The 20,251-nt window shown below is 37.7% G+C and overlaps 1 protein-coding gene across 2 annotated transcripts in view; it reads right to left on the bottom strand.

The window, feature by feature from the left end:
- Dnah12 (dynein axonemal heavy chain 12) overlaps positions 1-20,251 on the bottom strand; it is a 244,057-nt gene that overhangs the window by 160,534 nt on the left and 63,272 nt on the right. For both annotated transcript variants that reach the window (XM_063257331.1, XM_063257330.1), the window contains exons 30-32: positions 2,241-2,350; positions 662-845; positions 379-519 (exon numbers count right to left, since the gene is read on the bottom strand). In XM_063257331.1, coding sequence (XP_063113401.1) covers positions 379-519; positions 662-845; positions 2,241-2,350 — 435 coding nt within the window. The remainder of the gene's footprint in view (positions 1-378; positions 520-661; positions 846-2,240; positions 2,351-20,251) is intronic.

The following is a 20,251-nucleotide window of genomic DNA, read 5'->3' on the forward strand; positions in this document are numbered from 1 at the left end:
TAGTTGTTTTACTTCACACTTCTTAAGGTCATGTACTACACAGGAGTACTGAAGCATCCAATATTTTGAAAAGAAATGAGACCTTTTTATTTTCCTTTAAAATATTAATGTTTTGTAAGATAGTATAAGACTGAAAGTACATAACACTTCTTCTTATTTAGTAAAGTACCATGTTTTCCTGTTATAGTAGTTTTACTATAAGACTTTAATTCTATGAAAAAAGACTGCAGCCCAGCTTTCATCAAAATGATCACTTATAACCCTACTTAATCTAATGCAGTGTTTGCTTGAGACACACAGTCCTAGCTGGTTAGCTGCAGAACGTGAGATTGCTCAGCCATGTCTACATCTGACCTGTTTTTTGTCATGCTGATTTACCTTTTTATTATCATCCAGCACTGTGTTCATACTCTCTATCCACAAAGTGTCGATAGGACCATCAAACACAACCCATTTCCGGTCAGGGGTTTCTGATAAGGCAAATTCTCTAAAAGTGTTTGCCACAATACCATCAGTCCACTGAGGGAGGAAAAAAAAAAAAAAGAAAGAATTGGAAACCTCTGCTAAGATGGATTTAGCAGAAAAAGACCAAAAACATTTCAAATTTGCTGTTTTAATGTGCACTGTCAATAGGAGAGCTGAGAAATTATATTGTAATTACCTCATGAGACACTGGGTCAAACTGCCCAAAAAGCTGGCCCATAGTAATTGACTTGGGGTTTACGGTCCTATAAATGACTTTCTCTTCCTCTCCATAGCCATATTCGTTCATAAGCGTTAAAGTGTCGGCCAGCACATGTAGAACTTTTGTCTTGGCAGCAAAAGGTTCTCCTACTAACATAAAACTATTAAAGAAGTAATGACACATTAAGATTATAAAACTTTACCATATGATAATTGTTACACAATTTTTAAAATTCTGTGATGCTTTCTTGGACATGACCAAAACATATAATTTCTAAACTGGTTGACGTTATATAAAATTCTTATGCTATTGTAATACAATTATCTACAAAAGAGAATATAATAAAAAGTCTCTAAAAATAAAATAATCTAGCCTATCTTAATAATAGTTGTTGGTACCTAAAAGGGAGGGAGGTGTTCTTGACATAACAAACAAAAAAAAATATGTCACTGGTTGGTAGCAAATTAATAGATATCAGAGGCTGAAAGATTGACAATGATTGCTAAGGAATGTTAAAATATTTAGATCTCTTTAGGTAACCTAAAAAACAAATATACATAATGAAATTAGAATTTTAGGGTAAATGATAGTAAATAGAACATTATTAATACAGTACATAACGGCAGGCAATAGTTGGACTTAATAAACCAGAAAAAAATTGCTTGTCTGAAAGTACGAATGAAAGAGGAGTCTAGAAACTCAGAGACTTGTGGGATTGATTAGAGCAATTTATTATCTCCATTTGGTAGAAGATAAAATTTAGAAAACCATTGAACAATAAAGATCTATTAAAACTCAGATTGGCTTTGGATTAAGCCAAGAGTAAGATTATTTAGCACATTATTAAAATCTGTGAAGGGTTAAAGTCATTCCCAGTATAATATCCCCCTTTCCATAAGGGATATGTTCTAAAACTACCAGTAGATAACTGAAGTCATGGGTTGTATCAAATCCTATGTATTACTATGTTTTTCCCCTATATATTCATAACTATAATAAGGTTTAACTTGTAAATTGAACACAATAAGGGATTAACAGTAACTAATAATAACAGACAACTATAACTATATATTGCAATAAAATTATGTTACTATGGTCTTTCTCAAAATATAAAATTTTCTCTTTTAAGATTTTTGGGCTGCTGTTGAAAGTGAGTACCCAAAACAGTAGAAATAAAACTGCAGATAAGAAGTGGCAATTGTAATTATTTCCAGAGGACAAAATAACCCAGGGAAAATAACTAAAGGGTTCCTCTCAAATGAGCCTGTTAGGTTTTAAAACACTAGGAAATTTATGAAGATATACCATAGTTGAGACCAAAGGTGCAGATTTCCATGGTTATCACTCCTAAACCAAATGAGCAGCCTTCGCCAGCTCTTACTGACATGTACCACAAGAGAAGTCAACCTCGGTCCTGTGAGCTACTAGGAAGTGAAAAGCTGCTTGCTCTCTGTCCTACCTAGTAAGGGTCATTTTTTTCGGTTTATGAATTTTAGCTGTTTTAAAAATTTAATTAGAGTAACGTCAAACAATGCCAGGTAACCTGTAACCTTACCCATGCCTAACGATCATCATTTCATAGGTCTGAATCATTTTTTCAAGAAAAAATTTAACAGGTTGAAGATTCTGTGCACTGCAGACTTCATAAGCACATTTCAAAAAGTCCTGAAATTAAAAAGATAGAGTGTATTTCTACACAATGGCACTATAAATCACATCATTCTAGAGTTTTATTGTCAAATTAGAGGAACAGCAAATTGAGAGGAAGCTATTAATGACCAGTGCATCAGACCACTGCTTCACAGCATCATGCTGCATAAAACAACTTTTTGTTAATTAAGTTTACTAGTACATTTTAGGTATATATAATGATCACATTTGTTACAGAGAATTTGTACCGGTACATGATCGAACTTCTTTCTTTTTTTTCCCCATTCCCTTGCCCTCCTTTCAATCCCTCTTCCCATCCTACAAACAACTCTTTTTAATAGTGCTTCCTAGAATTCTATCTTTGGTTAAGACATAAAAGAATATACCAGAAAAGCCCTCACATTATAGTAACTAGAAATAAATAATAAAGCTAAAAATCATTTTAAAAAATGTTTGAAGCTAGCCGGGCGTGGTGGCTCACACCTGTAATCTCAGCACTCTGGAGGCTGAGGCAGGAGGATCACTGCGAGTTCAAAACCAGCCTGGGCTACAAAGAAAGCTCAAGGCCAATCAAAACTGCACAGCAAGATCCTGTCTCAAAAAGACAGAAAAGAAAAGATGACTAAGGACTAAGAGAAGAGTTACTAAAAACAAACTCACATTATGATTTATCATAATTAGCAGATAATAACTTTAAACAAAACTTTTTCATATGTGGTGCTGGGAATGAAACCCAGGCCCTCATGCATGCCAGGCAAACATCCCACCCCTGAGCTACCCCTACATACTAAAACAACTTTATAATAAAGTAAAAAAGAAAATGGAGCCAGGCATGGTAGCACATGTCTATACCTCTGGGAAGCTAGAGATGACAAGTGAAAACCTAGCCTGGGGAACTTATCAAATCAGTGAGATTATCTCCCAAAAAAAGTGTTTTTTAAGGACTAGGGATGTAGCTTCAAGTAAAGATCTTGGTTTTGTTCTCAATATTGGGCTTGGGGGAAGACAGAAAAAATAGATGACAAGATAAAGAATTTCAGTAGAGAAATGGAGTCTCTAAAAAGAACTAAATCAGATATGCTATAACAGAAAAACAAAAGACATGAAGTTAAGCATTCATTGAAGGATGAGGATATGTATCTCAATGTCAGATCACCTACCTAACATGTGCTTAACACACACACACACACACACACACACAAATTCATTGGGTAGAGTTATCAGAAAAGTGGACAGGCAACAACAACAAAGAAAAACTGGACAGGCCAGGCATGGTGATGCACATCTATAATTCCAGCACATGGGAAACTGAGGCAGGAGGACTGCCATGAGTTTAAGGCCAGCCTGCACTACAAGGTAAGACCCTGTTTCAGCAAAGCAAAACAAAACAACTGGACAAAGCTAAAGACAGGTTCATTAATCTTAAAGACAGGTGAATAAAAATTAAAACAAACACAGAAAATAATTAAAAGCGAAACAAAGAAAGATCAGAGTACAATAGGTGATACAGAATAAAAGGTCAATACATCATTAGAACCTGAGCAGATGGTGGAAAAAATGGAGAAATATTTTGAATATTTTGGGCTAGGGATTTAGCTCAGTGGCATAAGCACCTGCCTGGCAAGCATGAGGTCATGAGTTCAATTCCCAGTATCACAAAAGAAAGAAAGAAAGAAAGAAAGAAAGAAAGAAAGAAAGAAAGAAAAGAAAGCAAATATTTTAAAAGATAATTACGGAGAAATTTCTGGAGAAACATCAACACATAGATTCAAGAAAACATAGTACATTCCAAAGAAGATAAGTGAAATAAGACAAAAAAAAAAATACTAGGCAAAAAAATACTGAGTCAAACTACTCAAAACCAAACAAAAAGAGAAATTATTAGAATAGCCAGAGGGAGGAAAACACATTGTTACATTAACAGAAGCATAAGAAGGAAAAAGGCTGACTTCTAAACACAACAGTGAAAGGTGGGAGTCAATGGAATAACATCTTTAAATGTGGAGGGGGGGTGTGGCGGGGCTGGGGATTTAGCTCAGCGGCATAAGCACCTGCCCGAAGCAGGTGGTCATAAGTTCAATCCCCAGTACCAATTAAAAAAAAAAAGAAAAAAGAAAAAAATATAATCAAATGTGGGGGGCGGGGGACTCACCGAATCTGCTAATCTACAACTCTAGACCCTCCGAAAATATTCTTCAAAAATCAATCAAGTTTAAATGAAGCTATTTTCAGACAAACAAAAGCTAAGAGAAAACATTGCCAGTATGCCTTTACATACACAAGAAAGACTAAAGAAAATTCTTTAGATTAAATGAGAAAAGTTCCTAGATGAAAGCGTATGTACCCCGGGAGGAAAAAACAGCACTAGGAAGGTTAACGTAGAAGTCTTCTTTACAAATACTAATACGGAAAGCAAAACACAAAACGAAACAAGTACTGTGGCAACAGTAGCGCAATGAGCAGGGATAAGCAGAAAATCCTATCATTTAGAGTGCGTGCGTTTCTGTGAAATGATGGAGTACCAACTCAAGGTAACTGTAACAAGGCGAGTTACACATTGTGATTCAGAGTGACCCAAGTTTCAACAGAGAAAGTAACATGGGTGATAAGTTTGGAGGGTGAGTCACAGGCATCACTGAGGAGGTTTTGGGTTCAGTCCCCAGCACTACAGACTCAGACACACACACACACATCAAATATACACAGAAGTGACAATTGGATAAGTATAACTGGAAATCTAAAAGAAATTTAAAAAGGAAGAATATACTAAAAAGCAAAATAATATACTGCATTTAATGTTTTTCAAACTGAAATCTATGACTGTTTACCTAAATATAAAAGTCCTTTAAGATGACATTAAAATTTCAAATTTTCATTTTGATTTTTTAAAAACAAATCAGATTAACATGTGAATCATACTGATAATAACTCTCACTTGATACTGCCGCAAGATGTATATTAATACTTGAGAATAAGGATTATTTTTAGAGTCTAACAAGATGACATCTGAGACAGATGACTTTTGGAGATGCAAGAGGCAAAACGTGTGGAGGGAAAACACGGAGGCAGCCCTGACACCTGCCTTCAGGGACAGGAGAAACCTGGCAGAAGTCAGCAGAGCGGGGTGTGGGGCAAACTATCCCACATCATCTTCTTCTAAATTAATGGAGATGAACAGAGTAGGGACAGAGTCCAGGCGTGCAGCCCGCCTCGCCCAAAGCCTGGCTTGCAGCTAGGAGGCAGGTCCAGGGCCATCCTGACCCTCAGGCCTCACCACTCCCAGGCCAGTGGTTAAGCATTTCATAAGGGGGAGCAGCCTGGCTGCCTGCAATCAAATCACAACTGCAGCAAAAAGGAAGTGACAGACACGCCGGTCGATGCCGTGGCCGCTGTCTGAGGATTTCTGCTGTTGTGATGGTTTACTTTCTTGTTTGTTTGCTATGGTTTGTTTTTTTGTTTTTCATCTAGCAGGTATGAGGCTCTTATTCAATCTCCAGTACCATATCCACAAAAAATTAAGATATCTGAAGGGAGACATACACTGCAGTACAACAGTAGTAGGGGATTTCAAATCCAATTTTCAATACCGGACAAATCATCCAAACAAAGATCTACAAGGAAACAATGAACTTGAGCTACACTATAGACCAACTTGATGTAACACACAGACACACACACACAACAGGAGGTGGGCAGGGAAATAGAGACACAATCACAAAGAGAGAGACAAAGAACAAAATGTACATTCTTAGATATAGTTGAACATTCTCCAGTATAGATCAGGGCCAGAGACAGAGTTGGCTGGATACAAAGAAAATTGCACATAGCTGGGAATGGTGCTACATGCCTGTAATTCCAGCCTCAGGAGGCTGATGCAGGAGGATCACTGTGAGTTCAAGGCCAGCCTGCGCTACACAGTAAACTCAAGGCCAGCTTGAACTACACATGTACCACATTAAAGGCTAATTCAATGCATGCAGCTAATTAAACTTCAAAATATAAAAGCAAACACAGGAAAAAGAATAAATAGGGTAAGGAGGGCAGATAAGAATCCTTCCTGCCAGAAAAGAAATTTCTTACATAGAATAAGGTAAGTTACTAACAATTCCTCACTACCTCTGGGTTGGACTTCAAGAAACTTAAAAATGCAGAGTAACTGCTTTCCTTTGAACTCAATTCCTTTTAATTCAGCCATCTAAGAAACTGATATTCTTTGGACTCTACATTACAAAGCCTAAACCTGACTGGTTATTCTAAACTCACAGGGATACCTGTGATAAGTGATCAAAGAACAACTAAAACAATTCCTACTTTCTGCTTACCTATAAAAGACCAAGACAAAAGAAGCACCCTGAATCCCTCCTGAAAACCCACCAGAATTCCTCAATTTCATTTTCTGACTTTGTGAGAAAACATCTATGGCTTTCAATCCGGGAAACTCAGCTGCCGGCTGGTGTGAGTCCTGCGCGCCATCCCAAGTCCCGGGAGAGTTTAAGATCATCGCTCCCAGTGCTCAAGGACCCGCCCAGCTTCCAGCCACTCTAAACTAGCCTTGGGAGGTTTTACAGCCCGACTAGATTACGCCCAGCGACCTTCTTCAATCAGGGGAGTTGAGGGCACATGAAGTGAGTTCCAGGCCAATGGTCCTTGCCCAGGGAGAGCTTTGGACCATCATCCACAGTGGTTAGGTGCCTGCCCAGGTTCCTGGAACACTGGAGGCGGCACGGGAGGGCCTGAGGGTCTGACTGGACCACACTCAGCAACCTCTATTCAGTCCCAGGAGCCCAGGGCATTGGAGACGATTTCCAACATACCCAGGGGAAGCTTTGGAACATCACTTGAAACATGGACATATAGGAAAATGACAAAACAAAAGACCAAAGTGCAATCTCAAACCTCCAGCCCACCCCAAGAAAGCCTAGGAACCATGTACATAGAAGAAAATATATGCCATATACCTGAAATACCTGAAATAAAGAAGCAACTCCAGGAAGCTATAAAGGAATTCAATCTAGAAATAATCTCCCAGGTAAAAGAAGAAATGATAGAAGTCATGAAAGAGATGCTGAACACATCTAAAGAAGACACAGTCAAAAAATTAGAGGAACAAAACAAAAAGATAGAATCCCTGGATGAACAATATAAGAAACAAACAGAATATATGAAGCAGATTCAAACAGATATACAGGAATCAAAAATTCCATTGAAAGCTGTCAAAACTGACTCAATGAAAGTGAAGATAGAATTTCAGACCTTGAAAACAAGATCGCAGCTAGTGAACAGGAAAGGAAAGATCTTTTAAAAATAACAAGGAATCAGGAACAACAATTCAACAGCTGCAAGATGATGCAAATAAAAACAACATAAGATTAATAGGGATAAGTGAAAAATAAGGGGACAACACAAATGATATCAAGAGGCTATTTACAGAAGTAATAGCTGAAAATTTCCCAAACATGAGAATGGAAACTGACATTAGGATTAGTGCAGCATATAGAACTCCAAATAGCCATAACCAAAATAAAACTACACCCAGACATATAATAATCACCATCCCAGAAATCCAACATAAGAATAGAATAATAAAAGCTGTTAGAGAGAAAGACAGACCTCCTATAATAGGAAACCTATCAGAATCACAGAAGACTTCTCAACACAAACAATGAAGTCAAGAAGAGCATGGAATAAAGTATTTCAAATCCTAAAGGAAAATGATTTTCAACCTAGACTGATGTACCCTGAAAAACTGTCCTTCAAAATCAATGGAGAAATAAGATACGTCAATGACAAAGAACAGCTGAAGAACTTCATGATCACCAAGCCAACCCTGCAAAGAATACTGAAAGACAGTCTAGATACACATAGAAAGAAACCACTAAGCAGGACAGAATGGAAAGATAAAGATGCAACAGCAGAAAGATAACATATCAACAATAAACCAACATATAACAGTTATAACCATTAATGTAAATGGTCTCAATGCACCAATTAAAAGAAATAGACTGGCAGAATGGATCAAGAAACAAAATCCAACCATATTCCGTCTACAAGAACCCCATCTAACCCAAAAGGAAACTCACAGACTGAAAGTCAAAAAGGATGGAAAACAACACATCATGCAACAGGAACTGAAAAAAAGTGGGGGTAGCTATTCTGTTTTCAGACAATGTGAAATTCAAACCAAGAATGATCCTAAGAGATAAAGAACGTCACTACATACTGGTTAGGGGAAAACTTCAAGAGGAAGAGATAATTATCTTAAATATACATTCACCAAATTCCAGAACACCCAGTTATACAAAGCAAGTATTAATAGAAATAAAAAATCAAATTAGCAATAACATAATTATAACAGGAGACCTTAACACACCATTGACACCTAGGGACAGATCAACTGGACAGAAAATCAGCAATGAAATAACAGAACTGAATCACACCTGTGAACAAATAGACTTGATAGACATATACAGAGTGTTCCATTCAACAACATCAGAGTATACATTCTTCTCAGTAGCATATAAGACATTCTCTAAAATAGACAATATACTAGCTCACAGAACATATTTAAAGCAATGCAAAAGAACTGAAATTATCCCACGCATGTTATCAGACCATAGTGCATGAAACTAGAAATTAATGATAAAACAAACTGCAAAACCCCACAAACACATGGATTGAATAATATACTTTTGAGCAATCAGTGGGTCACAGGAGAAATTAAAGAAGAAATGAAACAATACCTACAAGCAAATGAAAACACAAATACAATTTACCAGAATCTGTGGGATGCAAAGAAAGTGGTCCTCAGAGGAAAATTTATTGCACTGAGTTTCCACATCAGCAAAACAGAATGAATACAAATAAATAACCTGATGCTACACCTTAAAAATCTAGAAAAAGAAGAGCAAGTCAAGCCCAAAGCCAAAAGAAGGGAGGAAATTATAAAAATCAAATCAGAAATTAATGCAATAGAGACTAAGAAAACAATCCGAAGAATCAATGAATCAAACAGTTGGTTCTTTGAAAGAATAAATAAAATTGATAAGCCCCTAGCCAACCTTATTTAAAAAAGGAAAGAGAAAGCTCAAATTCATGCAATAAGGAATGAAAAAGGCAAAATCACTACAGATTCTGTGTAAATACAGAAGATCATCAATACCTATTTCAAAAACCTCTACTCTCATAGGTTCGATAACACAGAAGAAATGGACAGATTCCTAGAAACATATGAAGTACAAAAGCTGGGTCAAGAAGATGTAAAGCTGCTGAATAATCCAATTTCTATTAATGAAATTGAAAATGTAATTAAGTCCTTACTTACAAAGAAGAGCCACGCCCAGACAGATTGACCACGGAATTCTACAAGAAATACGAAGAAGACTTACTGCCGACACTCCTCAAACTCTTTAATGAAATCGAAAGGGAAGTAATTCTTCCTAAGTCATTCCTGGAAGCAAATATAACCAAAACCCGAGAAATACCCAACTAAAAAAGAGAACTACAGGCCAATCTCCCTAATGAACACAGATGCAAAAATCCTCAATAAAATATTGGCAAACAGGATGCAGCAAATCATCAAGATTATACACCATGACCAAGTAGAATTCATCCCAGGCATGCAGGGATGGTTCAACATATGTAAATCAATCAATGTACTCCACTATATCAATAAAGCCAAAGGTAAGAATCACATGATCATTTCTATAGATGCAGAAAAACCTCTTAATGAGGTCCAACACTCATTCATGATAAGAACCTTACAGAAAACTGGAATAGATGGTCTTTACCTTAATATGATAAAGGACATCTATGACAAACCAGCAGCCAGCATCATATTAAATGGCCAAAAACTGAAGGCCTTTACCTTAAAATCAGGCACAAAACAAGGATGTCCCTTATCACTGCTCCTATTCAACACAGTACTGGGAATACTAGCCAGACCAATTAGACAAGATAGAGAAATAAAAGGGGTAAAGATAGGAAAAGAGAAAGTTAAATTATCATTATTTGTGGATGATATGATACTCTACATAGAAGACCCCCAAAACAACATTAAAAGACTTCTAGATAAAATAAATTCAGCAATGTAGCCAGATACAAAATCAATACTCAAAAATCAATACACTAACAACAAAATCACTGAGAGAGAATAAGAGAAGCCACACCCTTCACAACAGCATCCAAAAAATGAATGAACTTAGGAATTAGTCTCACAAAAGAAGTAAAATATCTATACAGGGAAAATTATAATACCTTGAAAAAAGAAATTGAAGAAGATCTTAGAAAATGGAAAGACATCCTTGTTCATGGATAGGAAGAATAAATATTGTAAAAATGGCCATTCTCTCAAAACTGTTATACAGATTCAATGAAAATACCATCAACCTACCTCATAGATCTAGAGAAATCACTGCTAAAATACATCTGAAACCAGAAGAGACCTAGAATAGCAAAGATCTAAGCAGCAAAGGGAAGGCAGGAGGCATCATAATCCCTGACTTGAAGTTATACTACGAAGCAACTGTAGTAAAATCAACATGATACTGGAATAAAAACAGATCTGAAAATCAATGGAATAGATTAGAAGATACAACCACAAATACAAACAGACTCAACCACCTTATCTTTGATAAAGGAGCCAAACAGGTTCACTGGAAGAACCACAGTCTCTTTAATAAATGGTGCTGGAAAAACTAGCTTTCCACATGCTGAAAAATAAAACTAGACCCAGGCCTATCACCATATACTAAACTAAAATCTAAGTGGATCAAAGATCTGAATATTAAAACAGAAACACTAAATCTGTTGGAAGATAAATTAGGTAAAAATCTTGAAGACACAGGGGTAGGTAGAGAATTCATGAACAGGAATCAAACCACACAGGAAATGCTTCCCAGAATCAATAACTGGGATCACCTCTTATTAAAAAGTTCCTGCACATCAAAAGAAATATCCAGCATAGTGAAAAGAAAGCCCACAAACTGGGAAAAAAAAATCTTAGTGAACTGTCCCTCAGACAAAGGACTTCTGTCTAAAACATATAAAGAATTAAAAAAAAATCAGACCCTCAAAATTCAAAAACCCAATCCAAAAATAGGCATCTGAGATGAATACACACTTCTCAGGTGGAGAAATACAAATGGCAAATAAATACATGAAAAAATGTTCATCATCATTGGTCATTAGAGAAATGCAAATTAAAACAACACTGAGATTTCATCTCACTCCTGAAAGAATGTCTAGGATCAAGAAAACTACCAACAACAAATGCTGGAGAGGCTGTGGGGAAAAAGGAACTCTACTGCACTGTTTGTGGGAATGTAGACTAGTGCAACCACTGTGAAGATCAGTCTGGAGACTCCTCAGAAAGCTGGGATTGGAAGTCCCATTCGACGCAGCTATTCCACTTCTAGGCATATTCCCAGAAGAACTGAAAACTTCACACCACAGTGATATATGTGCACCCATGTTTATAGCAGCATAATTTGTAATAGCCAGATCTTGGAAACAACCTAAGTGTCCATCAATTGAGGAATGGATAAAAAAGTTGTGGTATTTTTATACAATGAAGTACTACTCAGCTATACAGAATGATCACATTGAGATATTTATAAATAAATGGACGCAACTTGACAGCATACTCATAAGTGAAATAAATCAAACTCACATGTATAAATATCACATAGTCTCCTTAGTGTAAGAAAAGGTAGGGAAGAGAAAAGATGGTGGATAGATAACAGCAGGCTCCAGAGGCTCCTTGAGATAGTTAACTTAGAATTCAACATGATACAGCAAGAGATGAATTCTCTCATCCCAAGAAGAAACTAAGGTGAGAAGAACCAATCAAACATACAGTCTCAGTGCTACTATTGGAACAGCTAAAGGTTCAGTGCTCCTGCTGCAGTGCCTGAATCCGAGTGGCGGCGACTTATCGAGCCATCCAAAATCCCACTGCTTCAACTCTCTGGAAACACAGTCACATTGAGTTGGGGGGCAGTGAGCTGAACAGAGAGCTGAACTAGCATGGAACCTGCATCAACCTGTGGTGAGGAACAGGAATAAAACCATTCCACAGAGAAGGGGGCTCTAACAGACGACATTCTGGGACCAGACAGGACTGGCAGGAACAAGGAGCAGCAGTGACTTCAGTCAGTTGTTCCCTTCCCGAATGGGATTGGTGAAGTGAGCTTGGCCTTGGTCATGCAACCTGGCTGAGACCCAATAAGTTATTCAAAATCAATTCCCTATGGTGGCAGCAAACACTAACTCAGTGAAGGCCTCAGTAGGTTGACTGATCTGGAGGGGAAGGGCCATCAAACGCTGCCCCTGTTTGCAACTCACTAGCACATTGCTGTGGGAAGGGTCACCTAGCCAGCATACTTCAGAAGAATTGTAACCAACAAAGAAAGAAACTGGGGCCTCCTGGAAGAAACAAAAAAGATGGGAAGAAGAAACAACAAGAAAAAGTCTCCAGGTCCCAACCCTGAGAATACTGACCCAAGACAGGTAAATACAAAGGAAACTGAGGACAGCAAACATGTAATATCAGACATGGCACCAGTAGACATAAACAGATATATTTGGGACCTAAAAGATGAGTTCAAAAGGGAAACATTTAGCCAAGTAAAGCAAGATATAAGATTAATAAAAGTGATACTAAGTACCCCTCAAGCAGACACAGAGGGAATAATGGAGGAACTCAAAGGAGAAAACCATTTGATGAAGAATAAAAAGAAAATATAGAATACATGAAGCAGATTCAAAGAAATTACCAGGAAATTAAAAACTCTATGGAAAGATAGCAAAACTGCTTGAAAGAAACTAAGGATAGATTATCCAAACTGGAGGACAGGTTTGCAATGGGGGATTATGAAAGGAAAAGCTTTTTAAAAAATAACAAGGAAACAAGCAGTAACAATACAAAGGCTAGAAGAGGACAAGAGGATCTACAACTTGAGAATATTAATGTGAATGAAGAAGAATGTGAATGAAGAAGCAGGGATACAAATAAAGGAACTACAAAGGCTATTCACAGAAATAATTAAGGAAAACTTCCCAAACATAGGAAAAGGAACTGATATGCAGATGTATGAGGCATGCAGAACTCCAGCCACCTACAACAAAAACAGAGCCACAAGATCCAGAAATTCAATATAAAAACAGAATATTAAAAGCTGTGAGAGATAAGAAACAGATCACCTATAAAGGAAGGCCCATCAGAATCATGGCAGATCAACACAAATCATCAAGTCAAGAAGAGCCTGGAGTGAAATATTCCAAGCCCTGAAAGAAAATAACCTCCAGCCCAGATTGATATACCCTGAAAATCTGTCTCTAGAAATTAATGGAGAAAAAAGATGCTTCCAAGACATAGAAGAACTTTGGAAATTCACAACCACCAATTCAACTCTACAGAGAATAATGCAGGGCATGCTAGAAAGAGAGAAAAGTACTAGGATTCCAAGAACTGTGGCAGAGAAGCCACAATGAATGGAGCAGAAAACAGAATGTAGAAGACAAGCAGACAACTGATGGCAAAAAAAAGAGCATAACAGAAATGAGGCAGAGAAGGTTGGTTATAGTCTCTAATATAGATGGCCTTGATACACTAAATTTAAAAAAAAAGAACCACATGTAGAGTAAATCAGGAGGCAGGGTCCACCAAGATGCTATTTATAGGAAATATAATTAACATGAAAAGGAGTATATGGAGTGAAAATCAAATATGAGAAAACAATGCTCTATGCGACAGAGAACCAGAGAGTAATAGGGGCAACTAGACCAGTATTTGTAGATAGGTTGAAAAGACAGGCTTTAGTAGGTAAAGGAATACAATTAGAGATCAAGTCCAGAAGAGAGAAGGTTCGGAACCACTTAGGTAAATAGCAGGTTGCCCCGCCACCAACTTAAAACCAACTTAAATCCATTTTTGGTTAGACCCAAAAATGCACAGTGTACCCTGGGGAAGTGAAAGGGGAAGGAGAGTCTTAAAAAAGATGGCAGAAGATATTCTTAATAGTGTATCAGGATTTAAAACCCACATTACTTGCACCACTCTGCTTAGATAGATTTTATTCTTTTTCTGATAGATTTTATTCTGTCCCAGTTTGTCTATTTGCATTAGATTTGAGGGCACAGACAGCTATCCCCAAAACATCAGGATATAGCACAGTAATCATCTTTAATTTCCTATTAACTTAATCTGGAGCTCTGTATAACTGATACTGTTTTATTATGACTAATCTTAGTTAAATCTGGTTTGTTTGATTGCTGTTTGGTATCGACAGATTTTATTCAAAACTGATATAATTGATAGTATCAAGTCTGAGAATATAGGCAACTACACTAAAGATGACAAGACTCACTACAATACACATTCTGATTTGATTACTGCCTGTTTTTGAAGTTTTATACTACATACAAAGTTGTATTTTTATTAATATTGTTATGTACTGATATATTCAATTATCCTATGTCTGATGATATAGCCAATTCTATTGAAGATAACAAGAGACAACACAGGAACTATGGTAGAAGTCCTTGTACAATGGTCTTACACGTCTTTTTCGTTTCATGTGTTTATAGGAATATGTTTTGTTTTGCCTTGCTTTGCTTTTTTTTCTCCCTCTAATATAGAAGGGATAAAAATACATGTTAAGACTCATGCATGTGTAGAACATATAAACAGTTTATGAGAACTGATCTTATGACACATGATGAAATGAACAAATACTTTGAAGAAAAAGACACACTAAAGTACCCAATGCTGATCCTGGAGTGTCATAATGTGACACACAGCAACAGTATTATTCTTTGTTCAGAGTGATATTAGCCTGCGTTGGTTTGTTCAATCTTAACATAATTGAAGATATGGATAACTGCATGTATGTTTAAGTGTATAAGATTGATAACCAGGACCGGGAGAACATGGCGGACAGAAAACAGCAACTATCGGAGGCTCTCTGAAAGGCTCGTCTCAGAGGCCAGGAATGATGCGGAATAAGGAGACACGAACCGGTAGAGATATGTTCTGCTGACTCAGGAACGAACTGGGCTGAGAGAAACCAACTTAGAATACAGTCCTGGCGCTAAAATAGGAACAGAAAAGACTCGGTGTGGAGGCTCGACCCGCGCCATTGGAAACCGCGATTTGGGTTTCCCGCCACCCGGCGGTTGGCTGCCTCCACAAGCGGCTCGGCAAGGAGAGACACGCAGAAGCTCTGGGAACCGGAGTCTGGGAACGGGAGTCTGCGAATGGAGTCGAAAACAGGACGGACAAGGAGGCGTAAACGAAAACTGACTGGTGGTGAGGTGAGTGAGAAACTGACCCCCTACCACAGTTTGACTCCAGCGGAGGACTTTCTGGGCTCGGGCAGTCCTGTAAGAGCAGGGCGCGGTGGCAACTCCAGCCACACATTCCCCTCTCGGACGGGATTGGTGAAAAGTGCTTGTCCTGCGAGACGCTGCGGGCGGACTTGGTAGTCTGGCCTAACCCAGATCCCAGAGCTTGACAGTGGCCCGGAGGAGCGACTGACTCCCGCGTAGGCTGCCTCCTCCGCAACTCCCTGGTGCGCAGCGGTGGGCGGGAACACCTAGCCAGCGCAATTTGATCAGGCTGTGGCTGACAGGCAGGGAAGCCGGGCCTCCTATGTAAGCTTGCATTTTATAAGGAACAGATAATATGGGGAAGGGAAGCAACAAGAAAGGCTCCTCTGCCCCCAACTCTGAGAAACAGGCAATAGTGGACACCGCACCAATATACATTGAGCGCCATATAGAGAGCCTCATAGACCAATTCAGGAATGAAGTTATCAACGACCTGAAGCTAGAAGTATGCAGAATAGTTAGAGAAATGCTAAGCACCACCCAGGAAAAAACAGATGGTGGAATGGAAGAACAGAAAAAGAGGGGAGAATTGCTTGATGGAGAAAACAGAGAAAGCATTGAGTATGTGAAGCAGGTTCAAAGGGACTATCAAGAAATTAAGAAGTCTATCCAAGACTGGCATAACAGTTTGAAAGAAACTAAGGACAGACTATCTGAACTGGAGGGCAGACTTGTAATATGGGAGAATGAAATGAAAAACTTCTTAAAAATAACAAAGAAACAAACAGCAATAATACAAAGACAAGAAGATGATAAGAGGAGCCATAACTTAAGGATTAAGAACATAAAAGAAGAAGTAGGGACACAAACAAGTGAACTACAAAAGCTACTCACAGAAATAATCCAGGAGAATTTTCCTAATTTAGCAAAAGGTAAAGATACTCAGATGTATGAGGCATACAGGACCCCAGCTACCTACAACCCTAACAGAGAAACACCCAGGCATATAATAATAAAAATTCCAGAAATTCAATACAAGAACAGAATATTAAAAGCCGTAAGAGACAAGAAACAGACTACTTACAAGGGAACACCCATCAGAATTACAGCAGATTTCTCCTCACAAACCATCAAATCACGAAGAGCATGGGGGGAAATAATTCAAGCTTTGAAAGATAATAATCTCCAGCCAAGACTGAGATATCCTGCACAACTGTCCCTGGAAATTGATGGAAAAACGAGGTGCTTCCAGGATAAAGAGGAACTGGGGGAATTTGCAACCACCAATTCAACTCTACAGAAAGTATTGCAGGATATTCTAAAAAAAGAAAAATACAAAGAACCCAGAAATAGTGGCGGGGAGGCCACAACGAATGGAGCAGAGAACAAAATGAAGAAGACAAACTGACAGCTACTGACAGAAAAAGAGCTCAACAGAAATGAGACAGAGAAGATTGGATGATAGGAACAGCTATTTTGGAGAAAATGACATCTTAATAGGTAATACTGATTTAGTACCATCTTGTTTTGAAGTCTCATCTAGCTTTTGTTCTTCTGTCTCCAATGGTCTAAACAGGTTGTATCTTATTGGATTTTATTATGTACGATAGTATAAGCAAAAACCTTTTAAAGACAAGGAGATTATACAGAAACCATTGTTCATTTTCTGTTAGTCGATTCTAAATACTCTATAATGCTGTCATTCTCTTAAATGGTTTTACATAGTTTTGATATACTTAATGCTACAGTATACGAAGTTGTACTCAAGGACTTTAAGGAAAGAGTCAATATGGTAACTACTTTTGGGTCGGAAATATCTGGTGGTAAAACACTATTCTGCTTAAATGGTTATGTTTTGATCTGCCCTGTTTCACTGTTATGCCCTCTTTTTTCTCAATCTCCACTCCATTATTTACTTTTTTATTTTTATCTGTTTAATTAAAGGGAAAAAATAGCAGGATATAATATAGTAACCCACTTTGACTTTCTATTATCTCGATTTGAAGCCCTGTATTACTCTCACCAACTTGTTTTTGACTGAGGTTCCTCTATTCTGTTTTGCTGGATAGTATCAGGTTCGAAAGTTTAGGCATCAGCTGAGAAGATAATGAGATTCATTATAACGCCCATTCTCGTTGACTTTTATCTACTTTTGAAGACCTACAATGTCTCCAATGTTTTGGTTTTGTCGGTTTTATTCTTTACTGTTTTGTTCAATTGTATTACAACTAATGATATAGGCAATTCTATTAGAGATAGCGGGAGGCATTATGGTAACCATTGTTGATCACCTTGTATTATGTTTTTATATTATCTATTATGTCCACCCTTTTGACTTGACCGATTCTGTTCTGTTATGTCACATTTGGTTTTACTCTCTTCCAAAAAAGCAATAAGAACCATGGGAGCAATGAAACCCAAAATGTGTAATAGTCATTGTACAAAAGAGAGGAAAAGAAAGTGCTCTAAACTATATAACTGCATATATATTTAAGTGTATAAGATAGAAAATGATATCACAGAGTTTTATTGGATCATTGAACAGAACTGTTTGCAGTATCATTGTTGGAATGTCCACTCTACAAGCTTTAATTTTGTGACTTGAACAATTATTTCTAAGATGGCAATATGTAATCCATTAACTAGTGATTTCCTACTGCGCATTTTTTTCTTCTGTAAATCTGTATAACTTGTACCCCTTCACTGTTTTTTTTCTTTTCTTTTCTCCTTAAATAAAAAAAAATAAGATTGATAACCATATTTCTAAGTTTTTGTTGGATAGTTGAACAGAACTGGTTGCAGTCTCACTGTTTGAATTCCCACTTTATATGCTCCACTTTAGTATCTTGAATAACTATTTGTAAAAGGACAATCTGTAATCATCAACTAGTGATTTCTTACTGCTTGTTTTTTTCTTTGACAGTATATATTGTTTCTGCCTGTTTTCTGTTTTGTTTAATCTTTTTTGGGGTAAAATTAAAAATAAAATAGACACTACAGTACCCAGTGCCGATCCCAAGTGTCATAATGTGAAATCCAGAAATACTACTATTATTTGTTCAGAGTGATTTTAGCCTGCTTGGGTTTGTTTAATCTCAACATAAATGAAGATTTGGATAACTGCATGTATGTTTAAGTGTATAGGATTGACAACCATATACTAAGTACTTGTGGATAGTTAAACAGAACTGTTTGCAGTCTCGCTGTTTGAATTCCCACTTTATATGTTCCACTTTTGTATTTTTAACAACTATTTGTAAGCGGACAGTATGAAACATCAACTACTGATTTCTTACTGTTTATTTTTCCTTTGAACATATGTATTATTTCTACCCATTTTCTGTTTTATTTAGCCTTTCTTTAAACAAAATTTTAAAAAAAGAAACAACTCGAAACAAAACTAAGTGAAAGACCTGAAGCTGTAAAACTACTTTAAAAATACTGTAGAGCGACAGGCCTGATGGCGTACAGCTGTAATCCCAGCACATGGGAGGCTGAGACAGGAGAGCTGGTATGAGTTCAGAGACAGCCTGGGCTCCATAGTGAGTCCACGTCTGGCCTGAATTAAATTGTAAAACCCTCCCTTACAAATAAAACAAAACAATAAAACCATGCAGCCAAAAACTTCAGTGGCATTGTTCTGAGCAGAGATTTCTCAGCTATAACCCAAGACCACAGGCAGTGAAAGCAAAAATAGGCAAATAGGATTCCCTCAAATTCATCATTTTTTTAAGTAAATAGGATGCTCTACAAAATGTCATCCAGTTCAGCTGACAACTAAAACCAGCCCATAATGGCTTTGCCTTGACTCAACAACTGCACTTGGTTTCCAGCAAAAATGTTTTAAGCATATTTCTCATTTTGGCACACAGAAGTTTAAAAATATCTCAAGGGTCAATATTTTTAATTTTTCTGTAGAATTTTTCTTAGTATATGTTTCAATACATAATAATTACATTCATCCTGGAGAACCAGTACATACACATATTTGCCGTGTCTAGCACAACTCCTGAGACCCCGGAGTGGGGAGAACGATGGAGAAATGGAGACAAGAGGCAGAATGCAGGAAGCTGAGCTCAGGCAAGTGCCTTCTCCTGATAGGAGAAAGGGCTGCATTTACCTACAGGATCAGCAGAAGAGGCTGTGACGGAGGAGGGTAAGACCCCAAACAGTAAGGACATCCCAGCTTCAGCAAGACATCCCGTCTTAGTGGTCACACGTGGAACCAGAAAGGAGCGATCTGTGTTATCTCAGGGGAAGGCAAAGGCACCTTGTGCGTCACCCCTCTGAGCTGCGTCCCCAGCCCGCGGGGCCCTGCCACACTCCTGGGAAGCAGTGACCTGTCCTGAACACCCAACCAACAGTCAGCTTCACACCCAACACACGGCACCTTTATCATCTTTATTTCCTCTCCCCTAACTCATCAAGGGCCCATCTTTAATAAAGTTCTGTTTTAACTACTTCACTAAGGGGAAAAGGATTCAAGAGATAATTATTAGAGTGAAGAGACAATCCATGGCTTGACAGAAAATATTTGCAAGTTATATGTTGTATAAAAGGCTAATATTGAAAATACATAAGTAAGTCAAG

This window comes from Cavia porcellus, unplaced genomic scaffold (assembly GCF_034190915.1).
Source record: "Cavia porcellus strain 051 isolate PalLab524CR breed Dunkin Hartley unplaced genomic scaffold, mCavPor4.1 scaffold_10, whole genome shotgun sequence".
NCBI lineage: Eukaryota > Metazoa > Chordata > Mammalia > Rodentia > Caviidae > Cavia > Cavia porcellus.